The 14,728-nt window shown below is 41.0% G+C and overlaps 1 protein-coding gene across 2 annotated transcripts in view; it reads right to left on the reverse strand.

The window, feature by feature from the left end:
- Positions 1 to 14,378, reverse strand: part of SRGAP3 (SLIT-ROBO Rho GTPase activating protein 3) — a 211,044-nt gene extending 196,666 nt beyond the window's left edge. For both annotated transcript variants that reach the window (XM_039365764.1, XM_039365763.1), the window contains exon 1: positions 12,352 to 14,378. In XM_039365764.1, coding sequence (XP_039221698.1) covers positions 12,352 to 12,418 — 67 coding nt within the window. In that variant the 5' untranslated portion in view covers positions 12,419 to 14,378. The remainder of the gene's footprint in view (positions 1 to 12,351) is intronic.
- Between the last annotated feature and the right edge of the window lie 350 nt (positions 14,379 to 14,728).

The following is a 14,728-nucleotide window of genomic DNA, read 5'->3' on the forward strand; positions in this document are numbered from 1 at the left end:
ATGCCAGCTGTGATATCCAATGCCTTCCAACTGCTGAGTGAAAAAAAGCCAATTTCTAGACCATTTTAATTTCTATCCAGTCATCTGCTAATCCAAAAATTAATACAAAGGGAGCATTTCCAAAAAGCTGCTGACTTGGTTGAACTCCCGACTGTCATGCAAAAGTTGTTCTGTGTGTTAGTTTAAGAGGAAACACCTATGATGGATTTAATTTGTTTCCATTAGAGGAAGCAATTAATCTTTATTGCAGATGGTCAAAATTGCACCCTGGCTCACAGCCTCCTAGTTGGTGCTTTTTTTCTAATACCAAGCTTCCTTCATTTATTTGTCAAATATTCTCTTATAGACTATATTGTGTTTAAAACTCATGAAAACCTAGGTATGACAACACACATATCAACAGAGGAAAAATCATCATTTAATAGCAAATATATCTCAAGATTCAGGATTATAGCTTCTTGCTTATATGTAAATTACAAAAAGGACAAAGAGTCTGCTCTTCAGCTCAGTGCCAGCTGTTACTTTTATTACTTAAGCTATAGGTCTACATGTAAATAGAATATTAACCAATCATGATGTCACTGATGTCTGGAAAGCTGCAATATAATAAAAACTATATAATAAAAGAACAATATTCAAACCAAACATATAAAGAAAAACCACACACAAACTGCTGTATCTTTTTAAAACTATGTTTATTCTTTAAAGGCAATGTAATTAACCCTTCCTTGCATATCTCAAATAATTTTAAAGGCAAAATAATTTCATAAGGCAGCATAAGATTTTCTACAGGCGTGGGAGATATAAATCTAACAAGCAAAACAAAATATTCCATCAGGAGGTCAATCCCTTAGAAGAAGATCCTGCACTTTTTAAATTGGATTTTATTATGCTTAATTTAAAAAAAATGCCACACAGCCTTAAAAATGATAAGCATAGCAATAAAAAGGAAAAGGAAAGAACAGACATCCTAAAAATAATGTTATAAACAGAGCTACAGAAACTTTGATCATATTGTTCTTCTTCTTCTTTGTCCCTTTGCTGGAAAAAAGACTAATTCAAATGTTAACAAACAAAACATGTCAACAGTTCATTGTGAATGAGGTGGCTTCTCCTTACGAGGTTATATATTCTTTCAGTTGACTCTCCTACTCAAATAATCCGCAGTTCTTGATACTTAGAATCAGATAAAATATCATGAACATAAACAGTCTCTAGAGAAAGGGGAGCAAATCCTGACCAAGAAAAGAACTTCTGAGAATTGACCCATACATAAAACACACTCATCTTATTTTTTTATATCACTCCATTCCTTCACCCTTTATTCAGCCTGAGCTTGCTTCCCACAACTCAATGGTTTCTTCTCTTTCTTGATTTCCATTGCAGTTGGCAAATCCATGCACAATTACAAAAAAGAAGGGAGAACTGAATAAGCTGAGCAACAGGGAAAAACTGAAAAAGGGAAAAGAGATTTCCCCCCTTCCCCCCTCCGAGACAGTCTCCCTTCCCCCTCCCATAATCACTGATCAGTCAACAGCTGAGATCTGGGGGGGAAACTAGCCTGTAGGAGTCAGGATTGGTGGAGTAGAGTGGTGCTTGAAAAAAGTGGGGAGTGAGAAGCTATAGCAATGGTGGCAAACCTATGGCACGGGTGCCAGAGGCGGCACTCGGAGCCCTCTCTGTGGGTACACGTGCCATTGCCCCAGCCTTGCTTCCCCCCGTGATCCCCTCCTCACCAGCAGCCCCCCTGGAAGAGAGCCGCCCCTGAGAGTGGCCCATGTGGAGCAGCACAGCCAAGAACAAGACAGCCAGGCAGCATAGACAAGAATCTGGCCTCACACCTCATCATGCACAGTTGATGCTGCGGGGCACGGGCAGAGGGTGTGGTCGCTATGGCGCTGCTGGACTGCCTGTGTGATCTGCGGCAGGCCCTGGAGGTGATGAGTGGTCCTGCGGGCAGGTGGGGTAGGGGCAGGCAGGGGGTGGAGCGGGGGCAGGGCCAGTTTTTGTGCACTCGGTCTCTAAAAGGTTTGCCATCACTGAGCTATAGCATCTCTACTCCTACTGCTAAAGATGAAATATTGGACTTAGATTGGAAAATACTTAAAATTTACGTATGCATCATGTGAGTATGTATGTATTTATTGAGTAATGAATGGTACTCATAAAGTAATTGGAAACCAATGCTCAATGTTCAGCACCAGGATGATTCATGCATGGCAAACTGGTCTTTCTGACAATTAGGCAATCCCATTAGAATGCATCAAGGCTACATGTAATTTGCTTTTAGCTAAATGGGTAGACAGGATTGCACCTTAAAGAAAAGTTGAGTAGAATAATAATCCATTCTTGTTTGTTGAAGAAAGAAGAAAAGGGGTGGGGAGAGGAGAAAGCAACTATAGTCTTGATTCAAGGAAGAACTAAATCTTTCAGGCAGACCAGCACTTTCACTCTTTCATGACTAGATAGATTAATCCTCCTCCAGCCCATTAGCCATGTCACCTACAAGGCTCTGCAAAGCAGGACACTGATGAGTTGCATGTTAAGATTGATGTTCAGTAATAGCTATGTGCTATTGGAAAGAGCCTTACTGTTTCTTTGCTAAAAATGCATGGAGTTACTTAGACCAAATCAGCCCTAACTAACCATCTGTTTTCCAAATTTCTTGGTTTATTATTGCAAAACATTCCAAATACGTGTTCTGGTCACTGTGGCCCTGATATATCTGAAAAGAAGCAGATGGAAAAGATTGCACAAATCGGGGCTCATGCCCTCCATTCAACAACAGTTCCTGGACTTCAATATCCTGATTATGACAAAAGCACAAAAATCTGATTCTGAATTATTATCATCCTGAATATATTCTCAGTGTTTATTCTGGGAAAGACTCAACCCATCCATCAATTTGCTTCAAAGTTTCTTCCTCATTGCTACACTAGCTCAGTTATCATACACAGTTTATAGATCAACTATCTGAAAAGAGATTCCAAATCTCAGTTTTATTGGTTCAGATTTTATTGGCTTTACACCAATATTCCACTTCTTTTTCAAATGTCTCATAACATGATTCTGTCTCAGCTACTTTCCTGCCATTTCAGTTTGGTACATATGAGGTACCCTCTCTGCCTTTTAAACTCTTAAAATGAGCTATTTCTTCCCTATAGTTACCAATTGTACTAAAGCAGCTTTCCCAGTCTAATGCCCTGCAGATGTGCTACACTACCTTATGAAGTGCGGATTCCTTATGTCTAAGGGGGCCAGATTAGGGAAAGGCCATGAAATTCAATGGCTGATTTGGGGTTAGTCCCTCTCTCAGATCAAGCTCAAATCACAGGGCAGTTATTCTAAAGCTAAAATGGGGAGTGAAACATTTCTGCACAAGCTATGCAGAAAAAAGAAAGAAAAAGAAAGGAATACCTAAATATGTTTAGGCATTTTAACATTAACCATATTGGCTCATATAATATACATATGCTTTCACTTGTACCCTGGCAATAGAATCAAATGCACATCTTCACAGCCCAGCGTTTATATCATTATTTACATCACATTTCAAGGTATTAATACAAAACTATTGAATACCTACTAGATCAGGGGTCCTCAACCCCTGGGCTGTGGCCCACTACCATGCCTTGAGCTATTCAGAACTGGGTTGTGGAAGTGGCAGGCAAGCATGCATGCATCCCCATTTGTGTAAGCAGCATGCCCGCCACTCACACAAAACCATCCCTCCTCCCCCCTCCCCCGGCCAGGCTACAAAGCCAGAAAAGTTGAGGAAGTCTGCACTAGATTATTGTTTTTAAAAATACTAATTGCTGGCAACACACACAATTGGTTGGATTGTAGATTATTTTATTAGGTTATTTCCTGATTATTTCAATAATTTTTAACAACCATTTTACCTATCAAAAACGATTAGTATCCTCTTAAATAGATGGGTAAAAGAATATCCATACACCATTCTAAAGAGGTTAAATTAACAATTTAAGACTTATAAATCAGAGCATTGTAATACAAAAAGATTCACTTGCTCCCAATTACATTGTTCTCATTTCATCCATTAATACTGAGCCAGCTTGCAGCAGCAAATCAGTTCTGCAACCCATGACAAGATTTGCTTATAAAAAAATACATTGCAATTCATGCCCCAGACTCTCAGAAAATCTCAAGCTAGTATAATCCTCTGCCCAAGATCCTGGAAAGCTAGGACTCAGATATACAGTACAAGGGTGAGATAAATGGATTACTGATGTGCTTAGGAGTACAGCACAGGCAGTTTGCTGTTACCACAATTTCTAGTGATGATAAGCAAGCATGACTTACTCAGGTGCCAAACATGGCTTCAGTTTCATTCAACAATCATGTCAAAGATTTTGTAGTGAAAGTCATTTGCAAATGCAGCTACAAATTACAAGTTACGTTCAAACAACATAAGCTATGCCATGTTGAGCCCTAGTTTAATGTCTAAGACAGCTGAATGGATTCACAGTGCATATTAAATCATAAACCTTAATTTACAAATTACAATGTCTGGGTTAGATATTAAGCCAAAATCAAGCAAACCACTGTATGTGTTAGTATGGCAAATCAGACTTTCAAATGGATCAGAACTACTTGATTTTTCTTTACTGAAATCTGATTACAATGCATTGATTTTCTTTTGTCAAACTGTCATCAACCTTAATGATGCAAAGAGTATGTGTTTAATATCTTTTGCTTTATCTTCTATGTACATCATGTAATTACCTGAAAATAGTGAATTAGAATTGCACATGGGAAGGAACATATAATTTTTAGAAATCAAGTTACACTTCTGGAGACCAAAGCCAACCAAGCAAATTACAACAACAATGGACTAGTTAGGTAGCAAACTCATTTCTCCAATCCACCTCCTGTTCCCTCACTCATATTCACATGTATTTAGGATGTGCAATGAACCAGATTTGAAAAGGAAATAGTGATACATACATAACCCCTTGCTACCTCCTTAAACCAATGTATCTTTTCTTGGGATCAGGCAGCAACAGCAGGAAAAAGAAAATGTTGGAATCCTTATTATTTAAATATTCAAAATTCACTGCTTATCAAAAATAGTAGATACGTAGATAAATAGATATGTAAAATCAAAAATATCCCAACACTAAATGGGTTAAATTAACAATTTATCTAAGACTTATAAACCAGAGCAATGAATTATGCAATACAAAAAGACTAATTTGCTCTCAATTACATTGTTCCCATCTCTTCTATTAATATTGAGACAACTTGCAGAAACTCAGTTGCACAACCCATGACTAAATCTCAAGTCAGCACATGCCTTGTATAAATTAAAGATTAGCTTCTCCAGCTCACATCCAGTACCATACTTTTGGTTTATAACTGTTTTATTTATGTTTGCTTGGAAAAAAAGACTTCCATAAAATCCCTGAGAAAGAATATTCCCTACATGTTCTTTTTTACGTTTAGGATCGAATTTGGGCCTATTTTTGTTTGGGATCTAATTCTGCATAGCAGTATTTTTCAGTACAGGCAGTCCTTGACTTACAACCATTCATTCAGGACATTCAAAGTTATGACAACGCTGAACAAAGGGATTTATAATCAGTGCCAGAAGTTAAGGCCATTGCAGCACTCCTGCAGTCATGTGATCAAAATTCGGATGATGGCAGTACTTATGATTGCAGGGGCCCCACAAAGCCAGCCCCAGTTCCATCCAGGAACTCTTTGTAAAGCAGTATTTTGTTGCTTAGCAACCAAAATTCCGGTCCCAATTGTGGTGGTTGTAAGTCGAGGATTATCTGTATAGCATCTAATGGTTATTGTACACCATTATTTAACTTCACATATGTTCCCAATACAAATACGTCAGAAAGCTGATGATTATCACCACATTTGTCACAGCCTTATTAAATGCCTCCAAGACTTTCACCATAAACTAGACTGCTATATTGGCTGTTATCCATTCTATAGGGCATGTTCTAAAGCCCTCTGATTTTGACTATGAGACCATAAAATACCTCTGTTTTGTGGCAATAGAAACAATATGCATATCAGTGCTTAAAAATTTGTGAACCCTTTGGAATTTTCAATATTTGTGCATAAATTTGACCTAAAACAAGCTAAACCAACCCAATAAATGGGAACAAATGAGCCATTTAACTTCCAGAAATTCTGGAGTGATTGTAATTTCCATTCAGCGTATACAGGAATTTGAAACTGATTATTAGTTTTGTTTTCAATTTCCATCCCACATGAATCAAGGTATAGGAAGGAATGCCTGTTCTACAGTTATGTATTTGTGATGCCTGTGTATCATCTGAAAGCCAGAGAACATATGACTCTCACTTCTTCCTTTGGGTTTATAATCTTACTACAGCTTTCCTTTGCTTTACAAACTTGAAAATGTCGTGAATGCAAGGATTGGTCATAAAATTACTTTTTCATCACTATTGTAACTGCAAATGGTTGCTAAACAAGGCAAATTATCATCATTTGTTATGTAATATTATTATACATCACAATAAGACTTAATGTCTTAGGTATTATGTGAGTCCAGCCATGACTAAAACAAATCACCGAGTAGCACAAATATGAACCCAGCGTAAGAGAAGAGCAGGCAGAGTTGGGCGAGAGTGGAGTTAAGCGCATCATCAGCTTAGTGTCACTATGTTGCCACAAGCAATCCAAGTCCAGCCCCTCTTGAATTCTGTTGACTTTTGTTTAGCACCAATGTAGTGCTGACTGTTGAGTCTTATGTATATCTTCTCAGCTACAACTTAATGTATAGTCCTGATCCTTTATGCCTGACATGATGCCATTTTGGCACCAAACAGAACTGATCTTCCTGGTTTTAGAAGATTGATTGTATTCTCACATAATCTACTTTTGACTTCAGCTTCCAATACTTACCTCCAATTTGAACAAACTGCCTTCTGAAAAGAACCGTAGTAGACCCAAATGTGTAGATTTAAATACAGTTTACTGATTTAAATCTGACCATCACTGACCATCACTGATCACTGATGGTCCACACAGCCCTCACTTTGCTATTTTCTAAACAAACTTTTTCCCCCTGAGCTCAAATAAAAATCCCTTGGGATAGGAGATACAGGAAATTGATTTGTATTAATAGAATAGAATAGAATAGAATAGAATAGAATAGAATAGAATAGAATAGAATAGAATATTATCATTTGTTTATAAGTTTGGGTGAACCCTCACTAAAGCATCTGATTACGTGTATGCCAGGAGATAAATGAATAGGAGCAAAATATGCCCTTTCGAGAAAACAATTAAAGCTTCCCTGCACAAGTGTTCCTGTATTTTACACTGGAATTATCAGCTACACTGTAATTTGGAGGCAAAGGTTTGTAACTTCACAGGCTAGAAACATTACAATTATTACTTTAATTATTCCCATTCCTGATGTTTAGTTTCACCTTTTAAAGAAAAAGAAGTATGCTCTTGTGAGCACTGAAAATTAACTTTTTTTACTATCTCAAAGTCACAGGAAAGTATTTGATCATTTCATTTAATCTATTGTTCGGCAAGGTTAGACTCTTCCTATAACCTCCAAGGGTGGGTCCTTCCTAAGTTTCTTTTCTCTGACCATCAAGCCATGGGGGCTCCTGCCTCTCTTGGCTGATTATTTACTAAGCAGCATCTCTTCCCCTTGTAACCCAAGGTCATCCACACATTCCATCACAAGTATTTGTTTTTATATTAAGCATGAACTAAGCCTTGTCTTAATTACAGAGTTATCTCTGCCATTATTATTATAATTGATATTATTATAGAGCCACTTGATGGGTGGCTATATAAATAAGATAATTATTATCTTTCACGACAATGCAAAGTCCCAGCTGCTCATTCGTTAGCTCAGAGTTCCCCGTTTCTGGCTTTGCGGACCGGCGGACCAGCGGGGGAGGGGGAAATGGGATGGTTCCACATGAGCAGCCAGCAAGCACAGATTGGGGACCCCTGCTTTAGCTGGTGTTGATTTTCATATGCATCAAGCTCATCCATTGGACATCATTTGTCTGAAATGGTATAGGGCAGGGGTCCCCAACCCCTGGTCCGTGGACCAATACTGGTCCACAGCATGCCAGCAACCAAGTCTTTATCAGTCTATGTTTAGGAAATCCCATATTTTAAGCTGCTCATTTTTGACTTTTTGAACTATATATTCCCACCAATTTTTGATGACCAAGATAGTATCAGTACTAAATCCCAGCCTGAAACCTAACTGAAATGGCTCTAGACAAGTCATTTCCTCCAGGGTTCTCATCAGCTCTAGACTGATCACCTTCTCAACAAACTTCCCCCAAAAGGAAGATTGGAGCCTGGTCAATAGTTGCCAAAATCCACTGGGTTCAAGGATGTTCTTTTCGGAAAGAGAGGTATCATCCTCTCCTTCAGAGACACTGACACCATAGCATTGACCCAGCCATGGATCACTTTCCTGGCCATTTTTAAAATCCACAATGGGTCTAGAACTCTTACTCCTTATCAAAGGGAATGATTATATTACATCATTCTAAAACCTTACTATCCAAATTGCCATTTTCCATGTCATAAAGAAAATTTCTAGGTTCTTTCTTCTTAAATCTATAAGAAGAGTGTATGGAGAGAAGACAAAAGTATTCACAGATTCCCTGTTATAATCAGAGGAAGTCATCTTTTTGGAGTCTCAACATCTTAAATCTTGATAATCCAGTCTATTATTGAGTTAAGGACTTTTATATGCTTTTATAGTTCTATTCTCTCTTGTACTTAATAATGAACTTTATTGTTTTTATAGTTTTAAATAAAACTGTATAGACTACCACAGAACTGAAATTATTAAGCTGGTCAAAAATAAATAACCAGATATAATTCAAAAATGTATGGGCAAGTCTAGCTGTTGGAAGTCCTGACTAGGATTTAGTCTTTATTCTTTCCACATTCAACATTTCTTGGACATAAATCTGATTTTGTTTGTAATAAAATGGTGAATAGAAAGTCACTGAGTGGGTTCACACATCTCTCTAATGCTGTTTGTTTAGTTTGGCTTAGAACTACACAAGAGCAAAGCTATTGTGTGAAAACACTGTTGCAGTTCTGAAGTGATAAGTGCATAATGCAAATTAAGGCCCTTATCTGGAGACAGCCAAGGATAGCTACAAGCCAATTTGTTTCTCATTCTTTCTTGTCAACTGAGAAAGCAACACAAATACAATGAACCAACAGCTGCTGTCTATCCTGTTGTCTGGAAAACAAATGGAGAGAAGTTACATGTTGAATGGTCAATATGAATTAATGATATAGGAGGTAGAGTTGCAGATATTTACATATACACAACAGTCTAGATGTTATACTGCAGATGTAAATCATGTATCTCAACTGCCCACAACTTGCTGCATAAATTAAGTTCATATTTTTAATGGCTTTCCACATTGGACTAACCCATAATTTCCTTATACAGTTATTGTATACTACCAATTCTGTACTCCAACAACAAACAGTAAAAACACAATCCACAACAAACATAAATAATAACTGTTAAAAAAGGTATTGATATATATATCCAACAACATCTATTAGAATAATACTCTTTGGTTACCCTTCTAAAAATCATGCAGTTAATTTGACTTTGACTAAATGCAGCCTGTGAAGCCAACTATTATGGCTTATAAACCATGATTTACAGCCACTATATAAATCCCATCTTGCTTTTACCTGCTCTTCCAACAAGATATCACTACTATAGATCACAGACAAGAAGAGGATGAATCAATTTGTGAAAGAAGCACAATTATCTTTCATAATAGAATTTTGGGTCAATTGTCTCAATAATTCCAATCAAGTATTTTTCTTTTTAAATTCAGTTTACACTTCACACATGAACAACTATCTACTTCAGTAACAAGGAAAATGAACATGTCTGCTAAAGTTACTCAGAAATAAGGGTACATTCATACCCACATTGTCCTATTACTACTGCAGGAAAAAAAAGGACTTTTTTTGCAATTCTTTCTTCTATGACAAATATCAATAAAGAAAGAGTGTGCCATTAGGCTATTCAATCGTAAAGCACTGTGATATAAAAAATGTTCAAATTATGCACAATCCGATGATATGTGATACAGAACAAACTGTTATGGCATCCATTCATTAAAAATGCAGAACGAAAAAACAGAAGCCAGCAGCAGTCCTTTCCCCCAATCTGGCACTTAATTTACTAATCCAAGTTGCAACCTAATTCTTTGAAAGCACCTAAATATGCTCAGGAATACTTATACTGATACCAACTGGTCCTAAATACAGTTTTAGTTCAATGGCTGAATAATGTCAGGTGGATTTTCAGGCTGTTTTCTGCTAGTACACTATAAATTGGATATGTCTCTCTTCTCAGAATTAAATATACAACTACAAGTAAAATAGACCACAGAGCAGAAGACTATGTAAACAGATTTGTGGAAAGAACATTGCAAGCCACTGAGTAACTGCCTATAAAGCAACCACCAAGACCTGTTTTGACATTGAGAGCAGATTAAAAAGTTTCCTGAAGGAAACTTTTTGTCCAAGAACAATTATTAATGATAATATGCAGTTGTTAGCTTTTGAAAATATAATCAGTCAGACTTCACCTCTGCCGAAATCAAGAAGCACAACAGTAGATCCAGAATTATCTTCTGGTGTTTCAGGGAATTAATGTAGAACTACATTTATTAGAGAGCCAGAAATCTATAACAAAACCTAAAAGAACTTTCTCTAATCAGAAGAATTGGGATTCTAATTCCAATAATTCCCTATCCCTGTGGCAGAATATTTCAATAATGAATTACCACCCAGAACATCCGAGCTTGGAGAAAGACACTCTAGTACAAAGATAAGCATTTTTTTCAAAAGAGCTCAAGTTCAGAAGTGACTTAGACCTTGAGATTTAGCATCAAATCTTCCAGGTGGCATGTATAAGGTTCATGTTCCATCCCAGTTTGCTGAGTGAGGAGTGAACTATAAACAGGTAGCTTGCACAGTAGACTTTATCAGGACTTTACATGCACATCAAGGCCTTAATATCTGTGAAAATATTCTGAATCACTCATGAAAGTATGCACCGAATTTTGCAAGCTATAGTTTACCACACTAAGTAACATCCCTACATTAAGCTTCAACCACTGGACTCTGAAATAGTGTAGGGAGATCACTTTGCAAACCAACTCACTCCCATCTCCATCTGGAAATCTCTTTTGCATAAGCAACTGCCCACTCCCAACCGCCTAAAAAATGTGCATGCAAAACTAAACCCCCTCTCTTCTTTCAAAATTACTCCTGCAAAAATCTGTGAATTAGGAAAGCAGTCCTTGTATTGCATTAGTTCAATAAACTCAAGGGCAAGGTGTGGATTCAGTACCATACTTATGCTTAAGCTACTGATGGGTTAGGGTAGAGGGAGTGAATACTCAAAAAAGTATTTATTTTTTAAATGTTATCTTAAAGCAAAAAAAAAAAAAGAGAGAGAGAGCAAAGCCAAACCAAAAAAAGCAATATCTTGTGAGTTTTCTACTGTGTCAGGAGTGTTGCATAACAGGGAAAGGAAAAAAATGTGACTATGATAGGTTATAGCCAACCTATAAGTCACGCTTTCCTCCAAGAAGGTATCAGTGGGTACTGAAATCAAAATGCAGCCAGATAGTTTCCCCAACATACACCCTCTCTTTATGTCCTGTAGCAAAGAACACTCCCTTCAAAATCTCACAGGGGAGCACTTCCATCCCCAGCGTTGTAAGAAAATCTTAAAATACAGACGGTTCCCAGTCTCTTCGGCACACACAGGCTTTCATCGGCGTATCAGTTAATGTGGCACCGCGGCCACGGCTTTCTGCAAGCAGCCTCCATAGGGGAAGATGCAAGCCTCACGCCTACATCTCCAGCAAAAGAGGCGCGATGCAAAGCGAGCCCCCAGGCGTATATCTATGGTGTGTACACTATAGATGGTTGCCCCCGCCTGCCCTGAAACGGGGTTGCCCAACAAAACGACGGCACCCTTTATCAAGCCGGGCATCGAGGAGGAAGAGAGAGCGAGCCCTGGCCGTCGAGAAGAGCCAACCCCAGAGGGCCCCCCGAGCCACCATTCACACAACTGCAATGCAGCTTTTACTATCCTACCCGCCCCGCCCGCGACACACCGCCCGACCTCTGGCTTCGGCAAGTCCGCTCCTCTGACACCCCCGGCCCCCTCCCCCCGTGCACTCCCACTGCGAGAACCGAGGCAGAATAAGATTCCGAACAATGAAGGGACCCGAGGAGAGGAGGAGGGGGGGAGGAGGAAAAGGGGAGAAAGCCTGCGGGGAGGGAGAACAGACCCACCTTTCACTTGAGTTTCATACTCCGCGATAATCTCTTTGTCTTTCTTGAACTTTGCTTGAGATGACATTTTTGGACAGTTCTGCTCTGCTCCGCTCAAGTCCGCGGGCGAGCCGGATTTTCGTTTCCTCCTTCGGCGCCCTCGCCCGCTCTCGCCTCCGATTCCCCAAGCGCCCTCCCGCCCTCTTTTTCCCGAGCCCGATCGGCTCCCGAGGAGACAGAGAGGCAGACACCCAGAGAGAGAGAGAGAGAGAGAGAGAGAGAGTTGTTCAGCAAAGAGAAGAAGGGCAGCTTCTCCCCTCTCCGTCGGCCAGTCAATTGTCCAGCATTTGCCTTCGGCCAGCTGTAAGCAGGGAGAACCTGCTGGGAACGCTCGGGAGCCGCCGCCGGCGCTAAGAAGCGGGGTGAATGGAGGGGAGGAGCGAGGAGGGTGTGTCACCTGCACCCAAGTAGGCTTCGACGGGGGGGGGGTTGTCTAGAAAAAGACGCCAATAAATAAATCAATAAATAAAGCCGAGCGCCGGAAGCCACTCGGCGAAAAAAGGCTGCAAGGAGAAGTGGAGGAAGCGAAGGGAAAACCGAAGCTCCTCCTCCGCTTAGCGTGTAGGTAACGCCGCGGCGGAGGAGGCACGGAGTAGAAGCGCTCTGGGGGCCCAGAAGCTCAGGGAGCAGCAAGAGCTCGCATTGCGCCGTCTTCCTCTCCCGGGAGAACTTGGCCGGGGCTGCCGAGGAGGCAGCGGGCTGAGGGGGGTCAGCGGGCTTCTCGCGCGGAGCTGCCTTCTTCTGACGGGCAGGCTTGAATTAAGTTGGCCCCGCCTCCCCTCTTTTGCAACAACTGACACATTGTAGGCTACGGGGCGTTTGAACTCGCTGCGAGGGGAGGGCAGAGGCAGGGTTGGGCCGAGGCGGCGTGCGCGCAAGGGCGAGACGGGGCGGAAGGGAAAGCTCTGCGGAAGCCTCTGGGCTTCGGCTTCGGGGTGCGCTGGAAGCTGGTTCTCCCCTTCGCAAATCCAGCGCTGCGAGTCGGGAGACGGTGCCTTTTCTGAGGGAAAAGGCCAAATGCAGAATGGAAGGGGCGGACCGGGCCGGGGTCTTTTTCTCCTTAAATCGCTCTCCCGAGCCGTTACTCTTGAACAGTCTTCTAACCTGGTGACCTCGAGTAAAGTTTGACGGGGAAAGGGCTTAATCAAACTCTCTGCACTGCACGGAGACTGTATCTCCTGATGCCTTCTCCCCTCTTCTAATCAGTAATCGGTAGCGCGGCTTTGTGATTGGTTATTTCACGTGCAGAAGCCGTACTTTACTGTCTTTTTAGAGATGCAAAATCAGCTTCGGCAGCCTTTGGGTCTGTGATCGTTCGCGGTAAGGCCTCAAAGGGCACGGGGCTATTCCGCGCTCGAGCCTGTTGGAAATAGGGCAATGTACTTCTAGATAATCCTCAACAGAATTGCAGTCTTGCTTACTACATCCATCTTGTGGCTGTCTTTACATACTTGGCAGAGATAAATTAATCGTGCTTTACTTCGGTTTGATGGATTTTTTTAACATACAGTGCTAACCAATAAACTGATCAAGCAGATCAGGCTCCCATAGCCTAGGATTGCCTGGTTTCAGGACCAAGTGCATCAGGCAATCATCCTATTTAGGAGAAATTGAAGTTCAGACCTAACCTAGTAGTGAAAACTGGGTGTGCTTTGCCTGTGGTCTATTAAAGAAACAGTAGGTTTCTTAGATAAGAAATCATAATATATATAGGCCATGTAGCTGGGTTCATTAATTGTGCTAAGCCAAAATCCATAAAAGAACATTGCAGCTTAATGCAGTGCTTGAAATTGGTCAGTGAAGGCTGTGGAGTGAATCCAAGGAAAAAATGAATCAGTTCCGGTAAAATTAATTCCTTAGCAAGTTAAACTGGGCTAATCTTGAAAAGGCTAAGCTGAGTTGATGGGAGGCTACCATCCCAAGGCTCTAGACCAGTGATGGCGAACCTCTTAGAGACCGAGTGCCCAAACTGCAACCCAAAACCCACTTATTTATCGCCAGGTGCCAGGTGGGCATGGCCCACTGGATGGGCATGGCTGTGGTGGTCATGGCAGATTGGGTGGGTGTGGCCAAGGTGGGCGTGATCACCTCAATGTTGCTTGTGGGGAGGGATGCCTGTGGGGGCCGGGCAGAGTTGGGGGAGATCCAGGGGGTCCCTGGCAGGTGGGGCAGTGGGCAAGAGGTTTGTCCTGCGGGGAGAGGTGAGGCAAGGCAGGACAGGGGTGCCATTGTCACAGGGCAAAGTGAGGCAGGGGCTGGGGAGGCTGCTGCCTAACACCATCGGTCCCTGCACACAGAGGCCAGCGAGCGCATGGGTGCTGGGATGCATCCGGCGAGT

This window comes from Crotalus tigris, unplaced genomic scaffold, assembly GCF_016545835.1.
Source record: "Crotalus tigris isolate CLP2741 ecotype Arizona unplaced genomic scaffold, ASM1654583v1 scf7180000020183.615534, whole genome shotgun sequence".
NCBI classification, from domain to species: domain Eukaryota; kingdom Metazoa; phylum Chordata; class Lepidosauria; order Squamata; family Viperidae; genus Crotalus; species Crotalus tigris.